Source organism: Culicoides brevitarsis, chromosome 3 (genome assembly GCF_036172545.1).
Source record: "Culicoides brevitarsis isolate CSIRO-B50_1 chromosome 3, AGI_CSIRO_Cbre_v1, whole genome shotgun sequence".
NCBI lineage: Eukaryota > Metazoa > Arthropoda > Insecta > Diptera > Ceratopogonidae > Culicoides > Culicoides brevitarsis.
In genome coordinates, this window is record NC_087087.1 from 29,810,840 (window position 1) to 29,831,616 (window position 20,777).

General features: G+C 30.2%; 3 protein-coding genes across 3 annotated transcripts; all 3 read left to right on the forward strand.

Annotated features, from left to right (window-relative positions):
* The first annotated feature begins 1,386 nt into the window (after positions 1–1,386).
* On the forward strand, positions 1,387–3,684 carry LOC134834045 (GRIP and coiled-coil domain-containing protein 1). Its single transcript, XM_063848563.1, has 2 exons — positions 1,387–1,551; positions 1,617–3,684. Exons 1-2 carry the CDS (start codon positions 1,464–1,466, stop codon positions 3,518–3,520), a joined length of 1,992 nt encoding a protein of 663 aa, XP_063704633.1. The 5' UTR covers positions 1,387–1,463; the 3' UTR covers positions 3,521–3,684.
* A 2,601-nt stretch (positions 3,685–6,285) lies between these two features.
* Positions 6,286–14,266, forward strand: LOC134834885 (protein obstructor-E). Its single transcript, XM_063849688.1, has 4 exons — positions 6,286–6,437; positions 13,165–13,362; positions 13,422–13,833; positions 13,896–14,266. Exons 1-4 carry the CDS (start codon positions 6,386–6,388, stop codon positions 13,939–13,941), a joined length of 708 nt encoding a protein of 235 aa, XP_063705758.1. The 5' UTR covers positions 6,286–6,385; the 3' UTR covers positions 13,942–14,266.
* A 2,967-nt stretch (positions 14,267–17,233) lies between these two features.
* On the forward strand, positions 17,234–20,184 carry LOC134834788 (protein obstructor-E). The gene is made up of 2 exons (XM_063849566.1): positions 17,234–17,379; positions 19,467–20,184. The coding sequence occupies exons 1-2, from the start codon at positions 17,328–17,330 to the stop codon at positions 20,069–20,071; spliced, it is 657 nt and encodes a 218-aa protein (XP_063705636.1). The 5' UTR covers positions 17,234–17,327; the 3' UTR covers positions 20,072–20,184.
* Positions 20,185–20,777: the final 593 nt, after the last annotated feature.

The window sequence follows — 20,777 nt, forward strand, 5'->3', positions numbered from 1 at the left end:
TATGTCAAAAACTGTGTCAAAGCAATTTTTGTCAAATCTTGCTCCAAATGGATAAAAATTTGTCAGAGGGCTCTAATTTATCATTTTTAATCATTTTATAACTCAAAACTGCCAAAAAATTGAAACTGAAAAAAAAAATTTTTCTTTGACATAGTTTTGATTTGAAAACTAAATCAAGAGAAAAACTATGTCAAAAACTGTGTCAAAGCAATTTTTGTCAAATCTTGCTCCAAATGGATAAAAATTTGTCAGAGGGCTCTAATTTATCATTTTCAATCATTTTATAACTCAAAACTGCCAAAAAATTGAAACTGAAAAAAATTTTTTTCTTTGACATAGTTTTGTTTTGAAAACTAAATCAAGAGCAAAACTGTGTCAAAAACTGTGTCAAAAACTGTGTCAAAGCAATTTTTGTCAAATCTTGCTCCAAATGGATAAAAATTTGTCAAATGGATAAAAATTTGTCAGAGGGCTCTAATTTATCATTTTTAATTTTATAACTCAAAACTGCCATTTTATAACTCAAAACTGCCAAAAAATTGAAATGATGCGAGACACCGTAAAAATTGAAAAAAATTTTTTCTTCTTTTGGATTTTTATGACTGACAAATTGCGATGCCAAAAAAGTTTTTTGTCAAAAAACCTGAAATTGACTAAATCAATTTTGAATCATAATCCATCAAAAAAGTTTTCAAAAAATTGAAAAATATTGAAAACCCCCAAATTTCTTGTGTCAAAAACTATGTCAAAACTGTGTCAAAGCAATTTTTGTCAAATCTTGCTCCAAATGGATAAAAATTTGTCAGAGGGCTCTAATTTATCATTTTTAATCATTTTATAACTCAAAACTGCTAAAAAATTGAAACTGAAAAAATTTTTTCCTTTGACATAGTTTTGTTTTGAAAACTAAATCAAGAAAAAAACTGTGTCAAAAACTATGTCAAAAACTGTGTCAAAGCAATTTTTGTCAAATCTTGCTCCAAATGGATAAAAATTTGTCAGAGGGCTCTAATTCATCATTTTTAATCATTTTATAACTCAAATCTTCAAAAAAATTGAAATTAAAAAAAAAATTCTTTTAACATAGACGTCTTCTTTTGACTTTTCATAGGAGACACATTTTAAGGGTTTTGTATTAAAAAAAGTTTTTGCAAAAAACCTGTGATCGTTACTGTACATAAATAAAATTTTAACTCAGAAAAGTTTTCAAAATTAGATATTTTATCGAAAGTTCAAGTTAGAGTAAAAAAAATTCTTATCAAATAAAAATTGACATCATTAATGAACGACGCCTTATTTTTTAAATCACTTTCAACCGACTCATGAAATTCAAAAAATAAAATGAGGAGTATCAAAAAGTAATTCTATTGAACAGTGTGAAAATGAAACAATCCAACTATTGAGCCACGACGAATTAATTTTTAAATTAAATTAATTCCCTCGAGACCTACCGCAATCGAAAAATGGAGAAAGAGAAGTCTATACGAGATTTGGAGGCTCTCGTGAACAACCAAAAAGCCCAATTACAACGTTACGAGACCCGATTAAAAGGTAAGACATGACTTCTTGAACTTTGTTTTGATTTTTTTCAAGTTATCGATTTCCTCGATTTTCAGATGTCGTAACTGCTTACAAGGGACTTCTCAAGGAAAAAGAAGCGCTCGAATCGAGTCTTGCTGCTGTCAAAAATGTCCAAGCCTCTCCGAGTCGCGAACCCACAAAAGATGACGAAAATAACAAAACCGAGGAACCAACAAATTCAGATTTTCAGGAACAACTGGCGACACTTATGAACAGCTTGGCGACACTTTCCGCGGAAAAAAGTCGTCAAGAAGCCTCATTCCAGAACGATAAAAAGCAATTGCGACAAGAAATCGCCATTAAAGACAAAGTCATCTTAGATTTGCAAGAAAAGGTCAAACAAGCGGGAAATCGCTCAAATTCTGACGTGGAAGCGCTAAAATCGAAATTGATCGTTGAAAAGCATGAACGTGACGTTGAAACGCGGGATCACATGGCACACATTCGAGAACTCCAAAAATTGCTCACCGACGAGAGACATTTAAAGGAATCACTTGAAATGCAATTAAATGACCTCAAATCTCAATTCGGGGATCAAGGCACCGAAGATTTGCGTCATTTGCGACAAGAACTCGAAGAAGCGAGAAACGTAATTCGCGAATACGAGAACCATCGAAGTGGTTTTAGCGAAGATTCGACTGTGATGTTCCAAAAATTGCAAGATGAGATGGCGCTGTTGAAGCAACAACATGCCGTCGCGATTCAAAATGAGCAGAAACGAGCGTTACTCGCCGAGGAAACAAATCGAAAGCTTGCAACACATCACGAGGAACGTGTAGCCAGCTTAGAAGCGAGATTATCTGAACTTTCATGCTCTTACGTGAGACACCGCCAACAAGACCAACTAAGTATTGCAAAGTTAAAAGACAAATTGGCGCGATTAAATGTCTCAAAAGTGGAGGAACAGGCGAAATTTGATGACTCAACGAACGACATCCACAAATTATTGGACCAAATTATTCAGCTGAAGAAAAAACTCGTAATTGAAAATGCCCGCGCTGAAAACCCGATCGATTTAAATAAAATTTTTGTGCTTACCCATCAAAACTCACATGATGACGACGATACGACAGTTCCCTTGGCTGAATATAACAAACTTAAAGTTGATTTTGTGGCACTTGTAGAAGAAAACGACACGATAAAATTCTCCTTGGATGAGCAAAAAGTTCATATTCGAACGTTACAGGAAAAGGTTAAGGTCCTAAATCGAAATATCGAGGAACATGAAACGGAATTAAGTAAAAAGCAAGTTGAATTCAACCAAACTTTGATGCAAGAGAAGAAAAAATGGAAAGAAACTCTCGGCATGTTAGAGTCAGAGTACCGTTCAAAAGTCTCTCAACTCGAGAACGAGTTACAAAAACAACGGGAGCGTTCCATCTCCCTTCTCGAAGAAAAAGACAAAGAAATCAAAACCCTCAAAACTTCATTTGAAATTTTCATACCTGGAAATCCTCAAATGATGAGCACGATCCAAGACGAAGGCAACTCCGACAACGATTCTCCCGCATCACAACTAAGCAATATCCTAAATTCCTCGAAATTCCAGCAGCAAAATCAACAACGAGGCAATAACGGACCCAATATGTTACATTACGCCCATGAACTTGCGAGAAAAGATGTTGAAATCACGAATTTACGCAAAGCCAAAAACGCGGCGGAAACAAGTTTGCGCCAAGCTTTGCACGATAAAGTTACCTCGCAGCAAGAATTGCACGATAAAATTAGTACGCTCGAAGATGAAGTTGATCGTCTCAAGCGATACCATTCGAGAGAAGGTGCCAACTTGGAATACTTGAAAAATGTCATTGTGAGTTATTTGGTGTCGCGTGATCCGGATAGTAGGAAACATATGTTGAATGCCATCGGAGCCGTCCTTAAGTTTTCAGCCAGTGAAATGAATTCCATAAGTACATTTTTGACAACCGGCAAAAAATGACACTTGTGGTAATCACGGATTGAATCCGTTCGTCCAGTGAGAAAAACTTTGAATTAAGATGCTTTCAACCAATTTAATCGAGAGAAACTAAATAAATAAATAAATAAGCTTATGGATAAATAGTTGATTAAACACGATGAAATAAAAGTAATTTTGAAGTACTAAATATTGAATAGTCAACGAAAAATTCGATAAAATAGTATTTGGATCGCATAATCGCAAATATCTCATTTTTATACTCCTCATGAGCTTTAAAGTTTAAATATTCAATCGCTATTTGGCCTAAAAAACTAATGAGTTATTTTTCATCATTCAGAGTGACTTTTGAATGAAAAATACTAAATTTTTACATTTTAATACTCCTCATTTCACATTTTCGTACACCTCATTACTCAACGTGTCATCTTTAGATTTTAATTGATGTCCTTTTAACATATTAATAATTTTTTATAATTATGAAAGATTTCCATTAAGATCAAAATATTTTTCAATTTCGTACTCCTCATAACAGCCATACATGTTTCTTCGACCCATCAGCCATTTTTTTTCGTCAAAACGCGTTAGGCCGCTCCAAATTTTTTTTTTTTTTATGTTTTTGTCCCAAAACATTTTTTTCAAAATGGGGGGGGGGGGGGGCAAAATAAAAAAAAAAGTTTTGAAATACTGTTTCATACAAAATCCCAAAATTTTGACAAATTTTAAATATTTTAGATGTTTTTATGGTATTTACATTGAGATTTGATGATTTAAAATTGATCTTGAAAGTATTTCAAGTTAAAAATTTTAACAAAAAAATTTCATAAAAATAACCGTCAAAAATTTTTGAAAAATAATTTTTAGGAAATGTTTTTAGACAAGAAAATTCATGTATACCTAATCTCGATTTTCAACACAAAAAATTTTAAAAGTTAACAATATTTTTAAAAAATTATTAAAATTCCTTGAAAAAGTAAGGAAAAGGACCAAAAAACGGTCAATTTTGATGAAATTTTTAACTTTTTTTTTATTTTGCCTCATTGGATTTTCGGCTTTTGAAATGGGGCAGGGGACAAAACATAGAAAAAAATTTGGAGCGGCCTAAATAATTAAAAAAAACCGAAATTTATTCACTTAAAACTGAAAGTAAATATTTACTCGCAATTATTAATTAATTATCAGTGAAAGATCTTTCGAAAATGTCATCAGCCAAGTCAAGTCTGTCTCAAAAAATTAACGAACTCAAAACAAAAATTACGTGAACCATTTTTAGGTGAAAATATCTGGTTTTTATAACATAATTCTCTTGCATAATACTCTTGACTCTGACCAGAAAAACACAAACAAACGAACGTTTTGTAGACAATAATTGTGTAACGCGGCGTTGTCTCTCTTTCACCTCCTCCTTCGTCTCCCGATTCCCCAAAGGGCAACATGTTAAAAAAAAATGTTTATTGAGAACTCTTCTGTAAATAACTACTTTTAAGTGCAGCCTGCAGTTAATGTAAAGCCTTGGTCGCTTTTTTGGGTAGTAATTATGTGGTTTTTAAATTAAAACAAGTTTTTTTTTGAGTAGGTTATTGATTGGCGTTATACTGACACGCTTTTTAGATGTATTTAGTCGAAAGATGATTTGCATAAATTTGGTGGATTGTTTAAATCTATTTTTTATAAAAAATCAAAATCCCCAAAAGAAATAGGAATGTAAAGTCTTTTGTCTTTAAATAAAAAAAGTTTGAAAGCCGAATGATAATTTTTTGAAAAAATTGGCCAAAATTTTTTCATGAATTTTATTTTATGGCAAATTTTCGGAAAAAACTTTTATTATAACATATTTCAATCATTTTTTAAATCAAAATTCAAAAAAATTGAAACTAAAAAAAAATTCCTTTTATTTAATTTTTTTTTTTTCATGAAAACCATCATTTTTTTATGAATACTCTGCCAAAGCAATTTTTGTCAAATTTTACTCCAAATGGATAAAATCTTAACAGAAATGTTCTATTTGACCAAATTTCAACTATTTTAGACTTAAAAGTTACTTCAAACCCCTTTTGATTAGTTTTTGCATTATAAATAAAAATTTCACAATTCCATACTCCTCATTCCTAACCTCAAAATAAAAAATTGGTCAATTTTCTCACAAAACCACAGCTCCATGAATCGTTTAACACCTAACAAAATACAAATGATGCCGTTAATCGTGTCACTTCTCATCACTTCCTTCTGCCTGATCAGCTAACCGCGCGCTCTAATTTCATCAAGTCTCAAAAAAAAATGTAAGCCGATCACATTGATCTATGCGAAGGAGAAAGGTGTCAGCAATGGAAAAATTCCCAAAAAAAAAAAATTATTCGCACGATGGTCATCCACTCATCAATCAAGTTTCAAACTGGTTCAGCATTCTTGAACGTTATCCTCCGTTCTAAAAGCAACTCGTTCGAATTCTTCTTTCACAAAAAATAAAAGAATACCTTGACAAAAACATAATTTTCAAGCAAAACAACAACAACAACAATCGAAGAAGTATATTATATCACACCAAAATTGATACCACTTTTTCCCCTGAGCAGCTCAAGTCAAGTCTCATATACAGCGAAGCAGCGACCGCAGCAGAAAAAAAAGAGAAATGAATCGCATTTCAAATGGAAAGGAGTTGGGGAAGGGGTACGTAGTCTCTTCTAGATACACATTTGTTACTGTACAACGAAAGCTCGATAATTTTCATTTATGATTACTGGTTCATTGTTAAACTTTCGGAGTGCCATTTCATCCATCGTAGAGTCGAGACGTGTTGCGAAATACTAAAATAAATAAAAAAAAAATTAAGTAGATTTAATTCTTACCTTAGGATAGTGATATTTAGTTAGTTACAAAAAAACAACAAAAATGAGATATCTATCAACGAGTTTAGTATTGGCAGCTGTAATAATCACAGGAAGTAAGTATTGAAAATATCATTTATCTCACGTTACATGGGTGTGTTTAAGTCTTTCTTTCATACACGTTTCCAAAAAGTATCAACTTGTGGTAACCAGAAATATCGAAAGTGAAATTTACTACTATTATGTAGTCGTCGTCGTCTTTTGCATAATCATTAAAAAATCGTGTATGTGATAAAACATCGATCGATGATATAATATTACGTTTTTTTACATGTATTTAGAGTAGTTATTGACCCTGTGGCAGGAAATTGTCTCAAATTTTTTGACAAGATTAACGAACCTTGAATGTATCAAATTTATACTTGCACTTTCATTTTATGAGTACTTTATGAGGCCATATTTTATGCTTTTTAATTTTTAAAGTATTTTTCAAGCAATTTAAGTGGTATTAAGGTTTATAGTGGTTTAACACTTATTTTATGTTGTTAGAAGTCATGCTTGAATTACCTCAAGTTGAAATTTTTGAATTTTTAAAAGAAATCACAGTTATTCAAGAGTCAATGATACGTGAACAGAATGGATTTGGCAAAAAATGTTAGCTGCATATTAAGTGCCCACGAAAAAAAAAATGAACAAAGAAAAAATTCTTGCACATCACAATTTATCAAGAACTGTCAAAAAGTATATTGCCCTTTATTTAAACAAAAATAAAAAAAAAATCTTAAAAACTTTCAAGGACTAAAAATGTAACAATTTATGCAAATCAAACAACATTCTAATAGAAGTTATTTATGCAAATTTGATTTGCCACGAAAGCACTTTTAATCGAACCCTATAACGCACAATTTGTTGTGTTTTTAAGTCAGTTTTACGATAACCGGCTTTTAAAACCGGCTTCGTAAAAATTTTTATGTTCTTACGTGTCCTTCAGAATGCACGTCATTTGGTAGCGTAATGTGTGGCTTTTACTTTTTTTTTGTTTCAAAAAAAAAAAAAAAAACTTGACGGTTTTTATGTAATTTTGAGTTTATATACGGCCTGACAATTCACGGGAGATTAGGTTTGAGTTTGGTTAATGGATTTGTTTCGCAAGTTTTAAGTTGGTGCAATGAGGAAATTTGTTTCATGTTTCATGGGTGGCATTTATGTTTGACATAGAAGGAATTTTGGCCAATAAGAAGCGATAAAAAGATTTTGTAACTTAAAACGGTTCAAATTGTCAGTTTTCGTGAGACTCCTACCAATTAATGGCATCATATAAGATACTAATTTTATTTGGAGATGAATTAATCGAAACTTTGAGGAAGAATTTCAAAATAAAATGACGAATACCCAAGTGAATGTATTCTTCCATGAAAAGTTATATAGAAGACTATGCATTAAAAATCACATGGAAATATTGAAAAAAACTTTATGGATAAACAGATTTGTAGAATATCGATAGACGAATCTCACATCGAACAGGATCTGATGAACTCAATTTATAACAAAGGAAAACTTGCCAAGTTTAAAGCATATTCAATGTACCCTTTCGAATGTACCGTAACTAACTTAAACTCTTTCTCGGCCTCACATGACTCCATATATATAGGCGATGACCACAGATCTTACATTTGGATCGTCAAGAAGTTAGATTTTATTAGCTTAGATCTTAATATTGTCTTAATTAGCTGACTTGTTGATTTCAGAGAATGTAAAATGCCTTTTAAGGACTCAACTAAAAGAATTTTCTTTTTAACTCCAACTTTTTTTTTCTTAACGAGTGAATTCCAAATTTTAAATGAAAGATTCTAAATGAAGTAGTCTAAATTTTACCTTTTAAAGTCCATAAATTCGCTAGATTTTGTAAAATTTCAATTTAGACAAATTCGTCTAACACAAAAAAATCCGAACGTAAAACATTTTTGTTAGTTGTTCCATCCTTTTCTTTAATGGACTTCTTTTAATAATACTATTGACAAAGACAAAGATCATTTCCTGCTGTTGTTTTTGGTCATTTGCTATTCGTTTGCATCAACAATGCAGTGTCGTAATGTGGGTTTCAAAGACTTTAAAGCATTATCTGCCTAAAAAAGAAACTCTTAACGCCCCTATGAACCTGCATTGAATCGATCTAAATCGCTATGCGCTAAAAGAGGTGCTTAAACGCTTGATTAATGATTATTTTTCCGAAGGTTGTCTTTGTGATTTTTATATTCAGTCATAACGTCGATTCAATTAATAGCTTTTTACAGTTAAGATTAAAAAATAAAAGTCGAAGCATAGAGACTTTCGTTCGTGATTTTAAGCTCCAAGCTAATAATTAGCTACCGAACCGCAAACACAGCATGAAGTTGACCTTCTATGCAAGCGAAAAAAAAAATCATTTTTAATGCGATATTAATCACCATTTCAATTTAGTAACTAGCAATATTCAATATTCGCTTAATTATTTTTTTTCTACGAGTAATGTTACAATTTGCATAAAGCCTTTAGAAAAAAAACACGAACGAAAAAATAATGTTGAATTACTGCTCCATAAAAAATGAAACATTTTCAGAATAGAAATAAATAAAATTTAGTTGAAAAAAAAACTAAACATGTTTTACATCAACGTCGAATATGACAAAACATAATTTGAATGCAAATCAGGTCATCAAAAAATCTTTCAATGTAATCTTTTGATCTAGTAAAAAACTAGAAAATTACGTTTCTCATGTGTTTTTAAAAAAACATTTTTCATTTAAATTAGCAAGAAAAAAATTATTTAGCACAAAATAAGAAAAAAAAAATCAAATAAAGCAATTTAACAAAATGATGAAAGCGGTCAAAACAACTCCATTATGTTGCGGTTCGTTGCATAATATTGGTTGACATTTGACCACAATTTACTCGGTAGAAAATTTACAACAAGGTTCAGACTGCAATTAACCCTGATTTGATGAGGTTTTTGACGTGATCCATTCTAACAAAGTAACTCGTGGCAAAGTTGAGTAATAGAAAAATTGAACAATAGAAAGTTTTTTTATGAGTTTTTAAAGCCAAGTTTTCACTACCCCCTCATTGAAGTCTTAAAGCAAAATTTCAAACATTTTTTGGGTAGGTTTCAAATTTTTTTGTTTTAAATATTTTGGATGATTTTGGATATCTAAATGGTTTGTTTTTCAACCTTCGCACTTCCTTAAAAGGGATGTCAAATGATCATCATCGATTTTTTTATAGTTTTAGTGTTTTTCTCACTAAGAAGATTTTTGAGGTTATAAATTTGTGAAATACAAAGTTTCACTTTTTTCGTTAAGTTGAACATTTTAACGTAAGGGTCTTAAGTCAAATATCTTTCATGAATCATAAAATTTTGTATTAAAATGTTTTTTAAAGAAATTCTCATTATTTTTAAAAAATATTCATTAATTGTTAAAAAATGAACAAATTTTAATACAAAATCTTATGATTTTTTTAAATTGATGAAAATTATTTGACTTAAGATTCTTAAGTTTGCCTTAAGTTCATACTTAAAAAAAAAATCAAAAAATTTAGAGTTTTTTTTTTACAAAAAAACAATTCAAGAACGTTTAATGAGTTCTAAAAATTCAGAAATTTCAAATTTTCAACTAAAAATTTCGATAAAAATTGTTTCAAGAGTTCAAAATTAACCTTTTATAACACCTCTTTAACACTTCAACGTAAAAAATCGCCTAATTGTGTCAAAAGTCTTCTTAACTATAAATGTTGATGTATATTAATTGATCGTCTGCGCTACATAACGGTCCAACAACACAACGTTATTACGCAATCAACCTCCTCTTCGAAAAGTAAAAATTTAATTTATGTATTGATCATCCGCTCCGTGCGTGTGTGCAATATGAAATATCAAACAAAAAGTGTGTTAGCTAAACACCAGCTATATAAATATTCAACTTTTGCTTTTTTTTCTATGTCAAATATTGAATAGAAGGTAGGTGTTCGGATGCATCGTATACATCTATCATTTCTTTAGAAAACGGCAAATATGACATTGAATCGTCTTGTTTTATGAATAATTAATGCAAATTGAGGTTGTTGTTGTTTTTACACTGCTCTTTTCTTTCATCATGTAAAAAAATTTTAATTAACTCTTTAATGCCACAGACATGGAAATTTGAATACAAAAGAAAAAAAGATAAAATTTCAACGTGAGAAGACTCACTTCTTAGCGAATGTGACAAAGTGACGAGATTTGTTTGCCTTTCGAGAGCAAAGTTACGTAATAATAAATGTTGAATCAAAGCTGCCCGCAAGGCCTGTTAATATAATAAAAAGTTGTTTTAATTTCTTTACCTTTTTAATTTTTGAGCAACATTAACGAAATTTATGCCTGTCTTGTTGGTAAAAAAAAACAAACATGTTACAGGTACGATCGATTTGTTGTATGAAAGTGAGCGACGACGACTCGTATATACACCAAACGATGCAATATATTCAGTTAATTTGTTACCATAGTCTTTTGTACAAAAACATGCGAACGGAGCAGTTAGTTGAGTTTCAACCATTCAAGTGGCAAGAAGCAAAAATTGCTTCGGAAAAATAATTTTTTAAAATAAATTAATTTGTTGTAAATATAAAAGTGAAATGAAAAGCAAAAGCAAATGGAGAATGAAAGTGAAATTTTTGTGCGACAGCCAAGTGACAAGGAGCGTTAGATGATGAAAGATTTTTCATTGAGGTAAAATTTGATGATTTTTTATCAATTTTTTTAATTGGTTTAGATTATTTAGAAACTTCCAGAGTTTCAGGATTAAAATTTATACTTTTTATAGAAAAATTTTCATCCTTTAGGTCCTGAAGTTTAAGTTCTATTAAAGAAATAAATTCTTCATAAAAGTTTTTTAAAGTTATCAAAAAAGCTCATAAAAAATTTTTTGTTCGATTTTATCTATTTGAGCCAATTTTTTAAATACTAAAGAAATTTTTCTTTTATTACAAAAAAAAAAAAAAAAAAATCGTGACCATAGGAGTCACTTTTTCGATTTATTGCGAGGTTCGTCACCTACATTCAGCTCTTTTGTTCACAAAATTTTACATCACTTTCGGTTTCTCTTTCGGTTTGTCAAAAAAACTGCCAAACAATAGATTTCCGATCGCAGCATGAACAAACAAAGGCACGGACAAATTATTTCATATGCAAATAAACGAACATTTTTGTCCAGTTTTACATTTTAGAAAGTGGTTTGACCACTCTCCACGCGAGCTACCATAAAAAATATGATTTGAAACGAATTCATGTTTTTCGCATTCACGAAACATATGTCAATATACGACATAACGCAATGTTGCGACTGCAAAAGTGGATATGGCTCAGTAATTTTGTCTTATAATGTCGTATAATTGATAGTTGCTCACTTTAAATTAGACAACGTGCATATTAGGCGGAGTAGGAAGCAAGAAACATGTAAATATGTCTCTTTTGTAAAAATAAAATAAAATAATTGCGAGCGAGAACGTTCATTTGCGTCTTAATAAAGTATTAAGATAATTTTGTTGTAATTTGTGACATGATGTGGCCTTGGGAGCTCGATCTGTAACGCAATTCTTTGCGTATTGACACCATTTATGGGAGATTTTTGTTCGAATATGTAAATTTTATGGATTTTTTTTGAAATGTTTGACGAGCGGAATGATAGGAAGTTGCGGAATTTGTGTGAGAAATCGCAACGAATTTCAACAATTCCTGTATGGATTGTGAGAAAAACTAGAATTTGTGGTATTTTTGATCAGATAGATATGACAAGGTAATATCGCGAAACTCCCAATTGTGGATTTTTTAGATTAAAACTTTAGAATGGCCTAAAATGATTCAAAAAAAATCTCTGAAGAGAATGGTTCCCAAAGCCTTGTCGATATTTCGTTAATTTTGCTTGGTTTGAATTAATTGAAATAATTTGAGAACTTATACTGAAGAAATTAGCTCTATACGAATCTTGAGGCTTAAAAGCCTAAAGATCTTTTGAATCGCTTTCATGTCTTCGTCATTCATTAGCATCATTATCGTACTACTAATTTCAATATTTTAAAAAGTGATTTTTAAAATAAATTTTCGTTTCTTTAAGCATTTTCTTCATTCTATTAAAATTCGTCAAATTGCTTCTTGAAAAAAAAATTAGATATTCATTGTTCCAATTAGCAATTCAATTCAATATTTTACTTAATTTTTTTATGAAATTAATGAGAAATTTCAAAAAAAATCCGTTACAAATTCAAAAAATGCTAATAATTATACGAATCTTGGGGCTTAAAAGCCTAAAGATCTTTTGAATCGCTTTCATGTCTTCGTCATTCATTAGCATCATTATCGTACTACAGTAATCAATATGAGGTTAAATAAGTGATTTGTAAAATATAATTTTCGTTTCTTTATCCAGCATTTTCTTCATTCGAGTTAAAATTCGTCAAATTTTGCTTCTACCTAAAAAAAAATTAGATATTCATTGTATTATTACCAATTACCCTGCAATTCAATTCAATTATTTTACTTACATTATTTTATGAATAATAATAATTTAAAAAACTGGTTTTGGTCATTACAAGAGCACTTATAATGCATATAGGCATATTAAAAAAGTAGGTCAATTTAGCGTGCAAATGTGCATGAAATTGTGCGGTGAGTCCATTTTGCTTTTTTTTTCAATATGTATTGCTCATTCAAGTGTTCCTTTGATTCTTATCTTCGTCGTCTGGAATGGGTCTTACGTAATACCGAAAAAAACATAAAAGTGAAAGTTACTCAATGACACTTAACTAAAAAAAATTCTTGTTTTGTACTTACAGATGCCCAAAACTTCAAATGTCCCGATAAGGATGGTCAATATGAGGATCCCGTCCAATGCGACAAATACTACGAATGCGTAGATGGCGAAGCTAAGGTCAAATTGTGCCCCGATGGTTTGGTATTCGATCCCTTGATCCGTAAAATTAACAAGTGCGATCAACCCTTCAATGTTGACTGTGGAAACAGAGTTGAATTACGTGAGTTTCGAATCTTTTCTAAAAAAATAAAATTTTTAATTAAAAAAAAATTTCAATAGAACCCCCAAAGGGAAACGATAACTGCCCACGTAAAAACGGATTCTTCGCTCATCCTGATCCCACAATTTGCAACGTCTTCTATAACTGCATCGACGGTGAGTTTACCGAATTGCCATGCACTGCTGGATTACACTTTGACGAGTACACGGGCACTTGCGTGTGGCCTGACGCTGCTGGTCGTACTGGATGTGGCAAGAAAAAGGAAACTAGCGGTTTCCAATGCCCTAATGGCGCTGTTGTCGATGACAATGGACAAACAGATCAACATCCCAAATTCCCCCATCCTACTGACTGCCAACGATTCTACGTTTGCTTGAACGGCGTTGAAGCACGTGACTTGGGTTGCATGGCTGGCGAAGTTTACAACGAGGAAACCAAGATGTGTGATGCCCCTGAAAATGTTCCTGGATGGTAATTTATCCTTTTTGCAGCAAAAAAAAAGAGAAGTATTAAATAAAATTTTACTTTTTCAGTGAGGACTGGTACGACACCGACAAGAAACAAAAGAAACGGAAGTGAACATTTCACGACGTATAACAAAAACAAACAAACACACATTACACACAAAACAAACTAATTTAATCCCCCTTTGAACATTTTTATAGCATTTATACATATACATATAAAAATACTCGAAAAACTCGAATCAACTCAAAAGTCAACACACCTTTCCGCACTTTTCTTCTCGCACTCATAAAATTTACAAGAAAACGAAAAAAAATCAACGAATATGAAATTTCATATGCTTCCTAAAGACTGTCACTTAAATTGTAATATTTTATGATAATAATTAATTTGTAGTGTTTTTCACGCTAAAATCACTAAATTAACTGTCTATTCTTTCTTTCTCTCTTTCTTCTTTTTTTTTTTCACTGTATGGTCTTACGGTTGCTTTCACTTTTCTCTCACTCACTCACTCTTTCTTTCTTTTTCAACTTGCTTTCTACTTACTATCCATTTTATGTCAAATCTATCAATTTAACTCAAATTTCACGCTTCTTACTTAACTCGTTAATGGCCAACTTTGGTGAATGGTTGAACGGCTTTTGGATCAAAGTGGTTAAGTTAATGAGTTTCTTCTCTCCTCTCTCTTTCCCTTTTCTACTTTCAAAAAAAAATTTTCCAAATCCTATATTTTTTTTCCAAACAGGAGACAAACGTCTCACTTTCGACGCAAAAGTAGCAATTCATAAGATGCTTCCGTGGAGTTACGGGTACTCGATGGTAAAACTGCGGAAGTTATCTTTTCAATTGTTACTTGGTCAGAAAGTGACGTACCTCTGACTGACTTTGTCTGTCCCTTTTTTTGTCTTCTAAATCCTTCTTATCCTCTTCTTTCAAATGTAACAAACGAATAATTATTAGATATCGTGTTTTAATAAGGCTTTAATTAATTTTGGTGAAGTGGTAAAAAATTTTTTGTAGAAATAGTGAAAGCTCGAAAAAATGTTCAAAAACTGGCTGTGAACCAATGATTATTTTAGTCAAAAATCTTTCTTTCTTAGATTTCTATCGAGCTATGACTTTGTAGACTCTATTTCTTACTAAATTTCCATTTCTTATCCTGTATTCTTTAATGTAGAATTAAGAAAGTAAATTTTACAATTAAGATTCTATTAAGCCTTTCTAAGTCTTTCTATTCTAAGTTCTTTTCTAAGATCTTTGTCTTAATCTTTCTTTAAAAGCTTTTTAAGACAATTAAATGCAATTGTCGCCTTTTGTAAATATAAAATATTTCAATTTATTTTAGTTTTCTCCTATTTTTTCAATTTTTTTAAAGTCTTAAAAGCTATCAGCTTTCATTTTCTTGCCTTAGGGGCTTTGGAAGACTTTTCTTTTAGATATTCTTTGACTTGTCTATCCTTTTAGATTTTAAGGAACTTAATTTAATTTTAACTATTGTTTTAAAATAATTTTTGTTTGTTGTAGAAAAATTCTTTTTGTTACATTTGAAACTTTATTTTATCAAATCTTTCTTTTTGAATCTTTTTTTTCTAAATTCTTTTAGAAATCTTTGTTTCTCAAACCTTTCTCCAATCTAAACTTGAACCTATTCTTAACTTACTTCCATCTATTTATCTCCTCTTACTATCCAATTAGTATTTGTATCCCTAACTATTTTCCAACCTTCTTTCTATTTTCTTTTATTCTACAGCTTTCTTCATCTATTCTATCTATCTTCTATCCTAAACTCACTATCACTTTTTTTCATTTCCTTTTTATTCTAACTCTATTCTATCTCTTTCATCTTTTTTTAACTATCACAATTGGTGGATTTATTTTAAAGCTCCAAACTTTTTGGCTTGATATTTAAATCCTTCACTGTCTATCTGAATTCTTTTTAAATCTGTTACTTTAAATTTCATTTCACTTCTTCATTCTCACTCTATCTATCGACTGTAAGACCTCTAAATTATTTTCAAATATTTTCACTATTTACTTTAATTCTATAACTGTGTGTTAACATTTATGAGTTACTCGATACTTCATTTATTTTCTAATAAAAAAATTTCAAAAAAGTATCTTTTGTGTTTTACTTGTTTTAATTATAAAATTATCAAAGTTTTACCAATATTTTGTTAAAAATGGGTTATAAGCTTCATATGAGGTGAGTTACAATCGTATAGCTTCAAAACTTTTCATGAGTAAAGTAAAGGCTTTTTTAAGGGGAACGTCTGGTATATTGTAAAATTGACTTTTAAACCATTTTGAATCATCAGGAATGAATATTGAGTTTCACTTTAGTTCATTTCGTTGAACTAAATGTATTATTGGGCAAAATTGGATCTGATGCATTGAAACAAATGACTCAAGTTTTGAGAATCAGTTAAGGATAATTCAGAAGGAAGTTCTTCTCAAGCTATAGATGCTAATTCAGACTTTCATGATTAAAATGATGTTAAAGTTGGCTTCAAATATGATGTTGATGATTTTTGGATCAGATGAGTCAATTCAATGATGAAAAGAGGGAGATTTTTGGCATGGGATATATTATTAAGCCTTGGTTACTTTCTTGTGATTTTTTGTATCCCTTTCCGTGGCCAAAATTTTTTCGATTTTTTGCGCGTTTTGAAATTTCTCTTAAATTACAAAGACCAAAGTTCATAAATATTTTTTGTTGAAAAGCTTGAACCCTTGGCTTTCAAGTACAACTTGAATTATTTTAATAGCTGAACTTAAAGTTATTGAAAAATTAGTTTTTCCAAATTTTGAAATGTCCTCCTCTGTGGACAAAACACGGAAAGGGATTGGTTAAGTCAATTGAATTATGTTTGCTTTTTCACGAATTGGTACGGGGTTTTTTTGAAATTCACATAGTTCACGTCGATATTGAATCCGTAACGCATCATGTCATTCAACAAATTTACTCCTTTGTAAAATAAACAATTCTGTGCGAATACTGATCTCATTAGGGGCAACCTCAGTTCGTTTCCGCTTCTCAGTAAATATGGTTAAACGTCTCTCACATATTTCAGGTTTCTTGACAGATAATCCGGCAACATTTGATTCTTCATTTTGTAAACAAAGACCAGAACATCATAGAAAGAAAGAACCTGAAATGAGAAAAAATCATTAAAAACTTCTAAAAAAAAGTTAAATAATAAAAATTTATGATCAAATCAACGTCTTTTATAAATTCAAACCATTAAAAACTACCACAAAAAGCTCCTCCAACATCAAAAAAGCTTTTACATCCCCTCCAGCGAAAAACTTTTCTCCCTCTCACCATTCATTCGTGTTGGCATGAACACGTCGTCGCTAACGTTTCAACTTTGTAACTTTTAAGTCAGTACCAGAAAAGTTGTCAAAGTGATCGGTACCCTCTGAAACGAGAAATAAAATAAAAAAAATAAATTTTTCTTTTTTTTTCGAATAGTTGTAAATATTTAAATAATTAATTAATCATGGCAAGAGTTGTTTCTGTCGTATTGTTACTCGGCGTTGCTGTCTCCTGCGGTAAGGATTAAAATTGTCGAAACAAAAGTGAATGGAAACTCGTTTAGACATAAATCGCGCATTATTCTAGTTACTTGACAAGCCAATAATACGCTAATTTGCATGAAAAAATGGTCCAATTGCGCCATATACGATTTTTTTTGTACAAAGGCGTGTTGTAAATAATTTCGAATTTTTAACATCGATATCATAACAAGTCAAGTAACTCGTTGCTAGACCGCACAAATGGCTCTTACGTAATATTCTTTGTGGTTATTGCACTTTCTCGTGTGCACGACTCTTTGGTCTTTTTCAAGCAGTCAATCCAAAAGGCACGAAAAAAAATATTTATCGCATTTTTTCATGCTCTAATGCAACTAAAAATGTTGAAAATGACTCAATCATTAAGTACATGAAATAATTTTGCAATTTTATTTTTTTTTTTTTTTTTTGAATGATTGACACAAGAACGAAACATAAAAAATTTAAAAAAAAAACTGTTAAAAGTGATAGTGAGCGACCTTGAAAAAACGATTAATTTTGTGCTGCTTTCGAACTCTGTCGACTTTTTTAGTTGATAAAATTGGTTGAAATCTGTCACACCGGTTTCGATAAAAAAAATAATTTCATAAGGCACCAGAAATGTTTGATTAATGTTCGTAATTACAATCGTTACGAAGATGGTCATTAAATAATAAAACAAATTGATTTACATAAAAGAAAAAAACTGAATGGAGAAATTACTTACGGTGTGATGTAATGAGATAAAAAAAATCATCTCTTGAAGCACGTGTGTCATCGTCTGTTTTGTTTACTTACAATTACTTTGTATGTTTATTACTTCATCGTTGTCGATAACTTGTTTTGATCAATAGCGAGAAACAGTTGGGAGGGATGATTTTTTTTTTCTGGATTTTAATTAATTTTTTAATTTAATACATTAAATTTTATATAATTTTTTACATTTTTTTAATAATATTTTTTTTGTTTGAATTATAAAATAAATTTTTGTCTTGAAATGTAAATTTTTTTATGAATTTTAAATACCTATATTTGTTTTAAATTTTGATTTTTTTTTAAAGATTTCTTCGAAAATTTTAAAAAATATTTTTATTAAATTAATTTTAATTTTTCTATTTAAAATTACATTTAATTTATTAATTTTTAAATAATTAAAATAATAATTAATTAAATTAATTTCATTATTAATTATTTAATTAATTATTTAAATTAATTTGAAATTTATTTTTTTTGTTAATTTTTTTTTCATTTAATTTTTTTTTTATAAATTAAAATTTTTTTGTATGCTATTTATGAGCAATTAAATTTTACAATTAAAATATTTAAAATATTTTCGTAAAATTAAAAATAAAAAAAATTAAAGTAGTTGAACTCACCTGATTTTTAAATTTTTTTTCCCAAAATTTGATAATTTTTAGAATTTTTTTTTTATTAATATTAATTTTTTAATATTTTTTATGCAATTGAACTCATTTTAATAAAACTTTTAAATTTTTTTTTTTTAATTTTTTATAATTTTAATTTCAAATTTTTTAATTAATTTTAATTCAATTTGAACCAAACAAATAATTAAATTTTTAATTAAAATTTAAATTTTTTTTAAATTTTTTTTTTTGTATTTTTTTTTTAATTTTTTCTTTAATTCAAAATTTGTTTTTAAAATAAATTAAGTTTTAATTTATTTATAAAAAAATCAAGGGTCACTCACCTTTTTTATCGTTTTAAATGTTCCTGTCTAATTAAATAATTGCAAATTTCGTTGAATGAAAGCGAAATTGTTGCTTGTTGAGTGAAAAATCTCCTTGATAGTTCGTCAGACAGTTGAATATCTCACTACGTTCGAGAGAAATTTCGTCTCATTTCGAAAAACGTACACAAAATTGTTGATTCCGAGTCATTTGAAATTCAATGTTAATCTGCAGACTGGATTATGTTATTAGAGAGATAGAAAAAAATAAAAGTGAAATGGTAATAAATTTCAAACAATGCGCATGAATAATGTAACGAGTGACATTTTTCGGAAACGTTTCGTTCAAAAAAAAAAAAAAAAAGTTTAACAGGAAATTAATTTTTTTCTCTTTTTTCAGTGTCTGCAGCTGCTTTAGGTGAACCATCGTGCCCCGATCCATATGCCATTCAAGCTTTCGGTCATCCCGAGCACTGTGATCAATTCTTCCTTTGCACGAACGGAACTCTCACTCTCGAGACCTGCGAAAACGGCTTACTTTTCGACGGCAAAGGCAACGTTCACAATCACTGCAACTACAACTGGGCTGTCGATTGTGGAAATCGCGTTCATGCCCAACAACCCATCAACGCCCCCGGATGCGAATTCGCTTTCGGCATTTACCCCGATAGCAACGAATGTTCCACGAGTTACTTGAAATGCGAATATGCCGAACCAATTCCCCAGCCATGCGACAAGGGCTTAGTTTATGACGATCGCATTCACGGATGCAACTGGCCCGATCAATTGTTGGAATTGTGCAATCCTGAAGCTGTCGTTGGATTCAAGTGTCCCACGAAAGTTGACTCGAATTCGCCCGCTGCTCGTTTCTGGCCTTTCCCGAGATTCCCAGCGCCCGGAGATCCACATCGTTTGATTACTTGCGTCGAAGGACATCCACGTCTCATTGGATGCGGCGAAGATAAACTCTTTGATCCGAATACCTTGACATGCGAAGAGTCGTAAGGCGTGATGAATTGAATGGATGTCGGCGAGATGATCGGAAAAATTTCAAAATGACAAAAATACTCGAAAATTGTATTATGACATATTTATGAATATTTGTACCTTTTAATAAACATGAGACAAGATTTTTTGTATCAATTTGATGGATTTTTATTCGCCTTGAAAGCATTGCTTACATTTTCAAATTTTTTATGAATCCACCACGAAAGCACGTTTGACAGTTTTAAATCTTTTTTTTTTTTGAGTCTTCCACAAATATTTTTTAACGTTTTTTAGATTTCTTGATTTCGCCATGAAAATTTTGCTTACATTTTCAAATTTTTTTTAATTCACCATGAAAGCACTGCTTACAGTTTGAAATTTTTTCGAATTCACAACGAAAAACTTTTCTTGACACTGAAATATTTTTTAAACTCAACACTAATTTTTTTTTGACATTTATTGAATTCAATTTTTTTGACAGTTTGACATATTTTTCAGTTAAAAAATTTTTTGATAGAAGAACAATAATTTTTTTTGCTGTTACTTAAAAATTTTTTTTAGTAAAAATCGTAAAAATTTAAATTATTAACTTTATTTTGTTAAATTGATTTTTAAAAGAAATTTAAAGAAGAAAAAAGAAATAAATTGACACTTGACAAAAATTTTACTTGTTCGTACCCTAAACATAAAACAACTCATGCAATATCAATTGCATACTTTTTAA

Excerpts from the sequence above, each read along its gene's own strand:
- LOC134834045 (XM_063848563.1), top strand. The coding sequence starts at position 1,464 with ATGGAGAAAGAGAAGTCTATACGAGATTTGGAGGCTCTCGTGAACAAC. Across the intron at positions 1,552-1,616 it reads TTACGAGACCCGATTAAAAG|ATGTCGTAACTGCTTACAAG; the intron begins GTAAGACATGAC and ends CTCGATTTTCAG.
- LOC134834885 (XM_063849688.1), top strand. The coding sequence starts at position 6,386 with ATGAGATATCTATCAACGAGTTTAGTATTGGCAGCTGTAATAATCACA. Across the intron at positions 13,363-13,421 it reads TGGAAACAGAGTTGAATTAC|AACCCCCAAAGGGAAACGAT; the intron begins GTGAGTTTCGAA and ends AAATTTCAATAG. Across the intron at positions 13,834-13,895 it reads CCTGAAAATGTTCCTGGATG|TGAGGACTGGTACGACACCG; the intron begins GTAATTTATCCT and ends TTACTTTTTCAG.
- LOC134834788 (XM_063849566.1), top strand. The coding sequence starts at position 17,328 with ATGGCAAGAGTTGTTTCTGTCGTATTGTTACTCGGCGTTGCTGTCTCC. Across the intron at positions 17,380-19,466 it reads CGGCGTTGCTGTCTCCTGCG|TGTCTGCAGCTGCTTTAGGT; the intron begins GTAAGGATTAAA and ends CTCTTTTTTCAG.